The 12,764-nt window shown below is 45.1% G+C and overlaps 1 protein-coding gene across 1 annotated transcript in view; it reads left to right on the forward strand.

Annotated features, from left to right (window-relative positions):
- LOC126473146 (potassium voltage-gated channel subfamily KQT member 1-like) overlaps positions 1-12,764 on the forward strand; it is a 1,059,334-nt gene that overhangs the window by 811,750 nt on the left and 234,820 nt on the right. Inside the window, exon 9 of the mRNA XM_050100004.1 lies at positions 7,596-7,697. Coding sequence (XP_049955961.1) covers positions 7,596-7,697 — 102 coding nt within the window. The remainder of the gene's footprint in view (positions 1-7,595; positions 7,698-12,764) is intronic.

Genomic DNA, 12,764 nt, shown 5'->3' on the forward strand with positions numbered 1-12,764 from the left:
GATTACGGTCGGTCACTGATTTACTATTTAGGAGTAACTACCTAACAGTTACGTTTCCTGTACCATGTGGAAGGGAAATGAAACTTAAACGAGTCTGTGTAAGCTCATAGTCAATTCACTAGATGGTGTAATATGCAAGAGTGTTAGCATCATCTCAGAAACAAACAGATACGCAGTAAATACCGTTCCGGGTGGAATAAGAGGTCATAACCATAGGTACGTTTATTTAATGAAGTACTCCACCTCAGACTATCGTAAGATACAGTGACGGAATAAAAATCGCAACACCAACAAGGAGCTTCACGACATAAACGAAAGGGGGTAGGCGTGTTCATACATCTGAAAGATGATTTCTATTCCAGTATCCCCCAAGTTACATAAGAGTAGGGGTGGTAGCTCCACTATGTAGATGCAAATTAGATTAGCTTTAAATACATGCTGTAATAGTGGTAATCTTTTTTTTTTTTTTCCTCGCCTTGAGATTGGACGTGGTGAGTGGGTGTTAATCAAAGATACCTTTAAGGCGACAAAGATGCCATTATCAACACCCCACTGCGCTTGAACGTGGTCGTGTAATAGAGCTACGGGAAGCTGTATGTTTCTCACGTGATGTTACAGAAAGACTTGGCAGGAATGCAGCCACTGTACATGACTGCTGACAGTTGTGGTCACGAGAATGTATGGTCGCAAGAAGCTCGGCATCTGGACGGGACGACCAGGTGGCACTACCGATAGGGAACACAATCATGTTTGCCGTACAGCTCTGACGCATCGTACTGCATCTGCAGCAGGAATTTTAGCAGCAGTTGGAACCACTGTGACACAACGAATTGTTACAAATCGGTTACTTCCAGGACAGCACCGACCCAGATGCCCTGTAGCGTGCATTCACTGACCCAAAACCACCGCCAGTTGCGGCTTCAGTGGTGTGAATAGAGAGCTCATTGGATGACAGGGTGGACGTTTGTTAAGTTTTCTGATGAAAGCTGTTTCTGCCTCGGTGCCGGTGACGGCCATGTGTTGGTTAGAAGGATGGCGGCTGGGAATCTGCAACCAACCTGTCTGTGTGCTGTACACACTGGACCAACACTTGGAGTTACACTCCTGGAAATGGAAAAAAGAACACATTGACACCGGTGTGTCAGACCCACCATACTTGCTCCGGACACTGCGAGAGGGCTGTACAAGCAATGATCACACGCACGGCAGAGCGGACACACCAGGAACCGCGGTGTTGGCCGTCGAATGGCGCTAGCTGCGCAGCATTTGTGCACCGCCGCCGTCAATGTCAGCCAGTTTGCCGTGGCATACGGAGCTCCATCGCAGTCTTTAACACTGGTAGCATGCCGCGACAGCGTGGACGTGAACCGTATGTGCAGTTGACGGACTTTGAGCGAGGGCGTATAGTGGGCATGCGGGAGGCCGGGTGGACGTACCGCCGAATTGCTCAACACGTGGGGCGTGAGGTCTCCACAGTACATCGATGTTGTCGCCAGTGGTCGGCGGAAGGTGCACGTGCCCGTCGACCTGGGACCGGACCGCAGCGACGCACGGATGCACGCCAAGACCGTAGGATCCTACGCAGTGCCGTAGGGGACCGCACCGCCACTTCCCAGCAAATTAGGGACACTGTTGCTCCTGGGGTATCGGCGAGGACCATTCGCAACCGTCTCCATGAAGCTGGGCTACGGTCCCGCACACCGTTAGGCCGTCTTCCGCTCACGCCCCAACATCGTGCAGCCCGCCTCCAGTGGTGTCGCGACAGGCGTGAATGGAGGGACGAATGGAGACGTGTCGTCTTCAGCGATGAGAGTCGCTTCTGCCTTGGTGCCAATGATGGTCGTATGCGTGTTTGGCGCCGTGCAGGTGAGCGCCACAATCAGGACTGCATACGACCGAGGCACACAGGGCCAACACCCGGCATCATGGTGTGGGGAGCGATCTCCTACACTGGCCGTACACCACTGGTGATCGTCGAGGGGACACTGAATAGTGCACGGTACATCCAAACCGTCATCGAACCCATCGTTCTACCATTCCTAGACCGGCAAGGGAACTTGCTGTTCCAACAGGACAATGCACGTCCGCATGTATCCCGTGCCACCCAACGTGCTCTAGAAGGTGTAAGTCAACTACCCTGGCCAGCAAGATCTCCGGATCTGTCCCCCATTGAGCACGTTTGGGACTGGATGAAGCGTCGGCTCACGCGGTCTGCACGTCCAGCACGAACGCTGGTCCAACTGAGGCGCCAGGTGGAAATGGCATGGCAAGCCGTTCCACAGGACTACATCCAGCACCTCTACGATCGTCTCCATGGGAGAATAGCAGCCTGCATTGCTGCGAAAGGTGGATATACACAGTACTAGTGCCGACATTGTGCATGCTCTGTTGCCTGTGTCTATGTGCCTGTGGTTCTGTCAGTGTGATCCTGTGATGCATCTGACCCCAGGAATGTGTCAGTAAAGTTTCCCCTTCCTGAGACAATGAATTCACGGTGTTCTTATTTCAATTTCCAGGAGTGTATGTTTTTGGGGGCAATTTGTTCGTCAGTGTGGTGATTAAACCTGTTGAGCTGCCATTCATGAACAGTATTCCAACAGGATAACACTCTCCCACATACTGCTATTGTAATCCAATATGCCATCATAGTGTCGACATGTTGCTTTGGGCTACTCGATCACCAGATCTATCTCCAATAGAGAACATATGGTACATCAGTGGAGGACAACTCCAGCGCCATCCATAAACAGCGTTAAACGTCTCTGTATTGGCCGATTAAGTGCACATTTGCATGCTTGTATTCAACATTCTGCCGGCTACACCGGTTATTAATGTTTCAACATTTCAAATTTTCAATGGCTTATCTCGCGTATTCATTAATCTGTGGTCTTGCAATGTTAATCACTTAAATATGTTACCTAGACAAATTTATTCACGAATTTCTTTACTCTACATTAATAATTTTTTGGTGCTGCGATTTTTGTCCGTCACTGAATGTAGTAGTATGCAGGTGAAGGTATTTAAAGCGGAAGAAGCGCAGGAAACTAGTTGTAGGGAAGACATATACCAGATTGAGATTCATTTGGGGGATAAATAAACCACACAAGACTCTCGTTCGGCTAATTCTGTAGCATAATTTGTCAGCCTGGGGCCCTCACGAGGATAGGTAGAGCAGATACAGAAGAGCTAAGAAAGGGTAATACATTTCGTCAGGGCTTCGCTTAAGCACGATCCCATCTCTTGTATTGTCACTAAACTCCAATGGCAGACATTGCAAGAGGAGATTGCGTGTCACACAGAGGTTTGCTGTCAAAATTCCGACAAGTAATTTATTTGCTGCACTTTTGACAACATCAACATCTATACTCAACAGATCACTGTGCAGCACCTGGAAAGTAGCAGTTTTTATGATGTCCCTATTAAAGTTCTTCCTTTACATTACTGGAGTGACCGTGGAAAGAGTCTGTGCCAGCTGTTAATTGCTCTTCTTTATGTATACGAAATCCGCGGGATAGTTGTATAGGGGGTTGTAGATTATTCGTAGTTGCTAATTCTATCGATGATCGTTCTTAAAGTCTGCTTGGTAACATTTCGCGCAATGTATGGCATTATTCTTTCCTCCCAAGCCATGAAATTATCGCCGTGATATACCTTTCCTATCTTACATAACCCATACTACCACTTCCGCCTTAAATCAAGGCTCTTATCCATTCTTTTCTTGCCTTACTGCATTCCTTCTCGTCTACCAACAGCTACATTCCATCCATTAGTTCTTTCCCATATACTTATACATCTTTTCCGTAATGTCCTCGGAGTCTTTCTTGGTGGCGTGCCTGAATAAGATCTTTCCAGTTTGCAATCGCGTCACTTCAAATAAAACACTGGAACTTCCGATAGCTGTCTCTGGCATCGTCATCTGGAGTGAGATACCACCGGCCACCAGGGCTGGCACAGTGTTCTGATAGTAGAGATCCGACAGCAACGTGTGGAACATTCCAGGTAGGACTGAAGTAGCACATCCACGAGAAGACGACTTCAGTAGCTCATATCACGTGGGAGCAGTGACGTCAGGTGGCGCGAGGGGCCGGCGGCATGTCTGAAACTGATAGCTGCCACCTCCCTACAAGTGTCAGTATCCCAAGTCCACCCACATGACCTTTTAAGTGTATACACTCCGTCACAGTTAAAATTTTTGCGGTTTATTCTAATCTCAGCTGCTCCCTTTACAATGGAATCACAAAATGATGACATGTATGCCAGGACTCTCGCGTTTTGAAATTGTACTTTTTCTCCGTTTTCCAGGCAATGTTCAGCCGCAGCCAATTTTTCAAGCTCTGTTTGTATAATGTGTCGTTTGTGCTCAACACGACGCAGGAACAGTGCAAGCAGTTCATAGTCACCACAGACGTCGGGAACTCGAAGACCTACGCTTTCTTCTACAACGTATCTCGTATGATGGAGGCGGGCCGGAACATTGGCGTCAGTCCATGTCCCTCCAACACGCGTCCTCTCTTGTTGGTCCTTAGTCCTCAGTACGGAAGAAATTTGGCCTACTCCGTCGATTCACCAGGCGTCCATTGTCAGTGGCACATGAAAGCGTGAAAGCGTTTGCAATGTCTCCCTTGCAGGAATCACATTCTCTCAACAAGCGTCTCAAATGCTGCAAGTCGGACTGTAGATGGTCGTCGACAGAGAAAACCGTTGCCTACCAATCTATCCATGATAGCTTCCTTGTATAAGGGGTGGTGCATTTAAGTAACGGCCACTGTGCATTGGTTTCCTATACACCAATGGCCTCCTGTATTCCGCTCCGCTAAAACATCCAGTAATGGTGCCCATGTCGATGGTAAATTAAATTTTAGGGTGGACACCACTGACGTGATCGACTTACTGCTGCAGCGCATTTCCACCATGAGGGCATATAAGGCAGGTGTCTTCAACTTACCGTAGGAAGCAAGAAGCAACCCCGCCGCTTTGAGAACTTCTTCCTCAAAGTTCTCTATGACGTCACTGGGCTACTATTATCTGCCTTAACCGTTTCCCGCGCGTGCATCACTTCAGCCCACTCTGAAAGGTTCCAGGCGCTGCTGTCGCACCGTACCGGCGCGGCAGGTAGAGGATTTTGCTCCTGATGACAATGGCTGGGATAGCAATCGAAAGCTCGAGTGTTTTATTTGAAGTTTCGGGGCACGTAAATCGAGACGACTTTATTGAAGTGCACCATCGCGAAAAACTCCGAGGACAGTATACAAAATACGTTGGTGGATAAATATACACACATTTTAAAAAGTTCTGCATCACCCCAGTTCCCAGAACTCCTGAAGATAGACGTTGACTGTGGATATTGTATCACAGACACAGTCCCTTTGACTGTTCAGAGATATCAGTAAACCCGCCCAAAGACGTAAACAGCCATGCATAAGCAGCGCCTATTAGACCAAGAGGATCCGACAGCCGATCAGTCCAGGCATTCCACTAGGAAGGAAGTACACGGCTCGTGCTGTCTGTATTTCACCCATGCCTAGACGGTCAATACCGCGGTTCGATAGCGTCCGCATTGTTACTTTGTGCCAGGAAGGACACTCAACAAGGGAAGTGTTCCAGGTGTCTCGGAGTGAACCAAAACGATGTTTTTCGGACATGGAGGAGTTACAGAGAGACAGAAACTGTCGATGACATGCCTCGCTCAGGTCGCCCAAGGACTACTACTGCAGTGGATGACTGCTACCTACGGATTATGGCTAGGAGGAACCCTGACAGCAACGCCACCATGTTGAATAATGCTTTTCGTGCAGCCACAGGATGTCGTGTTACGACTCAAACTCTGCGCAGTAGGCTGCATTATGCGCAATTTCACTCCCGACGTCAATGGCGAGGTCCATCTTTGCAACCACGACACCATGCAGCGCGGTACAGATGGGACCAACAACATCTCGAATGGACCGCTCAGGATTGGCATCACGTTCTCTTCACCGATGGGTGTCGCATATGACTTCAAACAGACAACCGTAGGAGACGTGTTTGGAGGCAACCCGATCAGGCTGAACGCCTTAGACACTCTATCCAGCGAGTGCAGCAAGGTGGAGGTCCCCTGAAGTTTTAGGGTGACATTATGTGGTGCCGATGTTCGCCGCTGGTGGTCACGAAAGGCGCCATAACGGCTGTACGATACGTGAATGCCATCCTCCGACCGATAGTGCAACCATATCGGCAGCATATCGGCGAGGCATTCGTCTTCGTGGATAACAATTCGCGCCCCCATCGTGCACATCTTGTGAATGACTTCCTTCAGGATAACGACATCGCTAGACTAGAGTGGCCAGCATGTTCTCCAGACATGAACCTTATCGAACATGCCTGGGAGAGATAGAAAAGTGCTGTTTATAGACGACGTGACCCACCAACCACTCTGAGGGATATACACCGAATCACTTTTGAGGAATAGGACAATCTGGACCAACAGTGCATTGATGAACATGGGATACTATGTCACGACGAATACAGGCGTGAGTCAGTGCAAGAGAACGTGCTGCTGGGTATTAGAGGCACCGGTGTGTACAGCAATCTGTATCACCATCTCTGAAGGGCTCGCTTTATGGTGGTACAACATGCAATGTGTGGTTTTCATGAGCAATAAAAAGGGTGGAAATGATGTTTATGTTGATCTCTACTACAATTATCTGTACAGGTTCCGGAACTCTCGGAACCGAGGTGATGCAAAACATTTTTTGATGTGTGTATATACATATGGGAAAAACTAATGGATGAGATTTAGGTGTTGGTAGATGGGGAGGAGTGCAGTAAGGCAAGGAAAGGTTGGACTGGAGCCTTCATTTGAGGTGGAAGTAGTGATTCGGGTTATGGAACATAGGAAAGATATCTATGTCACAGCGATAATTTCATGGTTTGGATAGGAACGTGATTAAATTTACTCTGAGGAACAGTATGAAGTGTATGATGGTGGAAAGAAGGTAGTGTGTGTTGATAGAGGAGCGACAGAAGGACATGGTTGTTGATGGTGGGAGATTAAGCAGGATGCTGGCAGCTTAATTTACTGGAATGTGTGATAGACGGAGGTTATGTTGGTGTTTAAGAAGGTGTAGTTAGTGTATGAGATTGTTCAGGACGCGGCTAGAAAAGGTAGATGGATACAAGAAGCGAAGTAGAGTGTGCGTCGTTATAGAAATTAGAGAGAGCGAAGTTTCACTAAATATTTTCATTGGAGGGCATGAGTTGAACGAGGGTCTTGTAGGTATATATAATGGTACTGAGCTTCGGTCTCCACATTCAGTCGGTTAGTAGCTTTAGTTTACTGTGCACTTTCTTATGGATTGTTATTAGGTCCAGGTTAGCTCGAGACAGACTGTTAGACCAACATATTTTAGTTATGTGAATTGGAAGACTCTACGATAGAGAACGCCAGCGAGAAATAAATTTCAGTGGGCTAGGCAAGTGCACCGGTAGTGCATTTGAGGCAGATGTGTAGGTGCAGTGTGCCACTTCCCACCGGCGTCGAGTGGTACAAAAAGCAGGCGAGCCGGCAGCAGTGAGCAGTGAGGCTGTGGGAACTGCAGTGCCTTTTGTGGGCTGTATAGGTGGCGGCTCAGGCTCAAGCAGCGTAGGGCACAGGACCCTGAACGCGAGCCGCAGCGTCGACTCCGTGAGCGAGTCGGCTCTCTCGAAGCGAACCTCGGACGGTAAGTGAGCCAGTCAGCCGCATCAGCATGGTCGCTGTCGTGCCCGTGCTACCTTCCTCTGGGCCCTGCCCCAGCATGTCCTTGCGTCTCTACTTTGGTGTGGCGAATGCTTGGTGTTTTCTTCTATGCTCTGAATGTTTCTTAAATACTGCCTAAATGATCCACATTTAATTTGTAAAATATTCATGGGTATTTATCCTAACATGCTATCTATTCCACTGCCCCTCCCCTTCTCCACCACTCCCACTGTAATATAGGCGAAATATATACACCGTACGCTGAAAGATGTTGTGTCTAGGAGAACCATTTATCCTTCTTTGTTGTAACAGAGTATCTATTAACTGTCAAGTACAGGTAACATATTTTTAGCAATTACTTGTTGGCTTTTTTAGCAAATCATCTTCAGCCATATCTAGGAAAATAAAAATCAAATTACATTACAATGTTCATTAAAACTCCGACGCTTAAGTATTCAGTATGTGGTGTCCTAGACGCAATGCTCATTATTCGGGTACATGTTAGAAACGCCCGCATCTCGTGGTCGTGCTGTAGCGTTCTCGCTTCCCACGCCCGGGTTCCCGGGTTCGATTCCCGGCGGGGTCAGGGATTTTCTCTGCCTCGTGATGGCTGGGTGTTGTGTGATGTCCTCAGGTTAGTTAGGTTTAAGTAGTTCTAAGTTCTAGGGGACTGATGACCTAAGATGTTAAGTCCCATAGTGCTCAGAGCCATTTGAACCATTTTTTGTTAGAAACGTCTAGTAAACATGAGCTCTAAAATGCATACCTTAAGGTTTATGAAACACACCTCTTTAAGTGTTCTTAGGTCTTAAGGTATGCTTTTTGCAGTCCATGTTTACTACACAATTTTTTCTTGTTTTGGTCCACACTACCTTCTCCCAGTATATGGAAAGCAAGGAGATTGCAGTAGAACACATTTGTTTTCCGGTATCGAAAATGAAAAAGTGCTCATAGAGAGTGATTCAGCTGTCCCAACCTATGGGTTTTATGCAAACTACAACACCTTCAAAACCATGCGCGAGGTTTTCATATTCTCTCGTTCGCTACGCGCAAACTATAAGTACATCAGAAAAAAATGAACAGGGGCTTTCTGAAGGAGATTTAATGTAGTTAAATTTTGTACTGAGATACATTTTCGCTAGGGCCTATGATTTTTGAGTTCTTCAAGAAAAAAACATTTGAAGGTCACTTTTATATGTTCTTCTTGAATAATTCCCAAACTACGGTATCTAGCGAAAACATACCCCAGTACAAAATTTAGCTGCATTAAATTTCCTACAAAAAGAGCCTGATCATTTTTTTCTGTAGTACTAATAGTTACCACGTTGTAGGCGAGAGGATATGAAAATTTTGTGTGTGGTTTTTGAAGGCGTTGCTGGTTGCATGAAACCCATGGATAGGGGCAGGTGAAACACCCTGATTATTCATACAGGTTGTTTCGAAGTCCTTGCATCGGATGTCTAGAGATGATACATCACGTCATGCAGAACAGCTATTGTTAAAGAAATGTTCGCTGATGCTTCCAGCGACTATAGGTGTCCGTTACTATTCGCTGGCCGTGCGACGACGAGAGTTCGCTGAACTAGCGAGATCTACTAACCAAATGTGCTGCATACTATCTGGCCCAGTAAACTCATGGTGATATTCAACAAGAAAGCCGTAATAATGTGCGTCTCTAAGCGGAGAAAGATATTACGAGCGAATGAGGAACTTTAATTTTGCTGAGCCTACATCCTTTCATACAGAAAGAACGCCTGGCTTATAGGCAACACACAAGTCATATGCGCGCCGCAGAGTGCCTACGCCCTGCCACTTCTCAGGCACAACCAATACTAAACGACGCCTATCGTCACTGGAAAGTGTGATCTGACATTTGCTCTCTAACGAAAATTGTTCCCCAAGACGTGATAGATCACCCCTAGTGGTTTTATGCAAAGACTTTGAAACATTCTGTATAGTGGTTGAGGATATCGTATGCAATTCTGTGTCAAACAGTTGTGATATTTTCAACATTACGTCAAAGACTGTCCCAACTTATTTCGATATTTCATACAGACTTCGGCTGTGAACTAGTCCCATTTTATATTTAACTTCCCTAGAATATATCTTTATACTGCATACTATAATACCAAGGTCGGCTTTGAAGTCTTTTCGAACGGCCTATAGTGAGCGCAATTGAGATGTTCCAGGGCTATGAAATTTGTCATTTGTTATTTTTAAAACAATTGCAGCCCAGAAATTGGCAAAGTAAATTTTTATAGTCAGAGTTTAAAGAAACAGTGTTGTAAAAAAAATAGACAGTTTGTAGAAAAAGAATATATAGTTCCTGTCATAACAGATTCGTTAGCTGCGTCAACTTCTTAAGTGTCAGCAACTAGTAGCAACAACTCTGGGTACGTTAGAGATCAGTGTGTCAACATAACAATCACTTAAAAAATGTCATTTTTCGACGACACATTCGTTGAGTTCAACCCACAACCGGACTATCAAAGAAACAGAGCTCTCTGCCATCACAGATATTGTAAACACAATTTCTCGATTTCCGGGATGACTTCATGCCCACTATCGGATTACGTCACTGCTCAAAGAAGGACGACAGTAACGAAAATCTCACTACATCTCTGTAGTATGGTCGCAAAGCCAGGAAACTTCATGGCTGCCTCAAATACGCTACGCAACCAACTTCACAACAGTCTGATACACGCGTATCATCCGATATGCTCATTGAATAAATCAACTTCTGTCGTTGTGGAAGGAGCACTTTAGCGAAAGGTGAATATCGAAACCGTTAAACAGTTAATCGCCAAAATTTGTACCATGGCCTCGACGATTAATAAATTCTCTGGTAAAATACATGTTTTGTGCCACGAGTATTCTCTGCGTGACTGATTGGCAGAAGATTTTTTGATTTCCAACCGAGCTGATAATCCCATTTTTGCGTACAATATTTTGAAGACGTTCCTGGTCGTCTCCTTCAGGTGTTACAGTTGGGGACCTTACGTGTGCTCGTCGAGTGACTCCAGCCAGACCGTGTCTGTTGCGCCCGCTTCTGTACTTGTATCCCAGGTAGGCTCCCGGATGGTAGCCAACTTCAGCACACTCAGGACATACTGAAGAAGACCCTGAAGGGATTCCTCTGGTCTCGACGCAGACTATGACCGACTTCTCTGTCGCATGTTTTCTGGTGCAGTTGATGAACTGGCCGGCGAAGTATTAACTGAATGACTAGCGTATCACCACTCTTTGCCTTGAAATGTCACCTCCGTCCGAGTTCATTAGATTATATGAAAATCTTATTTACGCTGTCCAGACGTGGAAAGCCTGCATCGAGATACTGCTCCTTCTTATCTCGTTTCATTAGGTCAGTCGTGTAGATACTGTATGCAAAAATGGATGGTCAGTTCGGGTCTTGTGAATGACGTTGATCTCCTGAATTTCATTATGCCTACTCATAACATGTGTAAAATAAGTTAAACTCATTGCAGCTGTTGTTACATCTAGTGTCGTTATGAAAAATAGCAACGCGTCATTTTGCTCTACGCGCGGCTTAATTAAGTGAAATTAAAGTACAGTAGTTTCTCAGGCAGCGAGTGTCAGCCTATTGTGAAAACTACGTTGCTTGCGTTGCATGACGTCGTCTCCTCAGACAGCCGGCTATACACACAGTACATGTCGAGCGAGACATGAACTACATAAAACGGCCCAGATAGTTATACAGGGTGTTTTGTGAACGACGGAGGCGCTTCGCCTGGTGGAGCGCAAAGACCGCTAAACCTATAGGCTGGATCCGATTGCTGCTTATGCTCCAGCTAGTTGTAAGGGGCGACGTTGATGAAAAACACACACTATTTCAAAAATGCACCAAATTCACAGTTTTGGAGATATGGCAATGAAATTTTGTACCACGCTTTACATGAAAGTAACACATTTACATTCAAAATCATTTTATTATATATATTCAACTATTTTTTGAATGAAATTTGAAGTTTTATTTTCAAAAAATAATATATGTTCCTTTTTCTCAGAAAGTTTTCAAGAGATTTCTACAAAAATTTCTTTGTTTCATCCCTTTATATGTTGTAAGCTAATCTCATGAGGTTTTTGGAATAGGTCAAACAGGAGAATTTTCATAATTTTTTAATTATAATTCCACAAGTACAATTTTAAATTCATGCAAAATTCCAAGCACTTTGTCCCATATCTCAGCTTGCAATCTGAATTTCAAAATTTGCTCTTGAGACAACGTTTATTAGGTTTACAGAAATATGTGTAAAAAACTTCGTAATTCTAGCATTGTACATAAACTCTCCCTCTCTCCCCACAGGGTGGGGTTTGAGAGAAAGGAATTAGAATTTTACAAATGTTGACCCACATAATTAATTTTGTTTGTTTTGTGGACAACATTTGTAAAACTCTAATTCCTCTCTCTCAAACCTCACCCTGTGGGGAGAGAGAGAGAGTTTTAGTTTTAGCGAATCAAAATTTACGAAGTAAATAATTATTTTTTATTTATCCATAATCATTTTCCACTCAAAAATGAGAACATGGATTTTCTTGAATTACAGCGCCAACTACCAACAACCAAAACAAATGTTGAGGATAAATGTACGTATGTAGAATCTGATTCTGCAATAAAAAATGGGGGTTCCCATTTGCAATTTTAAAGTTGCCCCAGGCAGTGGGGTGGCGGGCTACTTTCAGCACCAGTAGATGTCCCCCTCGAAAATAATCAACTTTGGATTCCACACATTTTTTTCGTGTCAAGCTTATTTTTCGAGTTATTCTGGTTTATCAACTTAAAATTTATACTCTGTATATGGGTTATGGGCGGTCTTAGAAAGAAGTCCGTGAAAAGCGTTGCGCCATTGAGTACTTCAGACTGGTGTGTGAGTACTTGCAGAACTGTGCACAGATTCAAAGTGAAATGTTAGAAAGTAAAGGCATCACACGGACTGACCAACTCAGATACTGTCAACACAGTCAGCGGCTATTGCAGTCTATTTGTGATTGAGAGATTGATCCTTTTCTTTATGATGAAGCACGGCTGTAT

Source organism: Schistocerca serialis, chromosome 4, assembly GCF_023864345.2.
Source record: "Schistocerca serialis cubense isolate TAMUIC-IGC-003099 chromosome 4, iqSchSeri2.2, whole genome shotgun sequence".
In the NCBI taxonomy this organism is placed as follows: Eukaryota; Metazoa; Arthropoda; class Insecta; order Orthoptera; family Acrididae; genus Schistocerca; species Schistocerca serialis.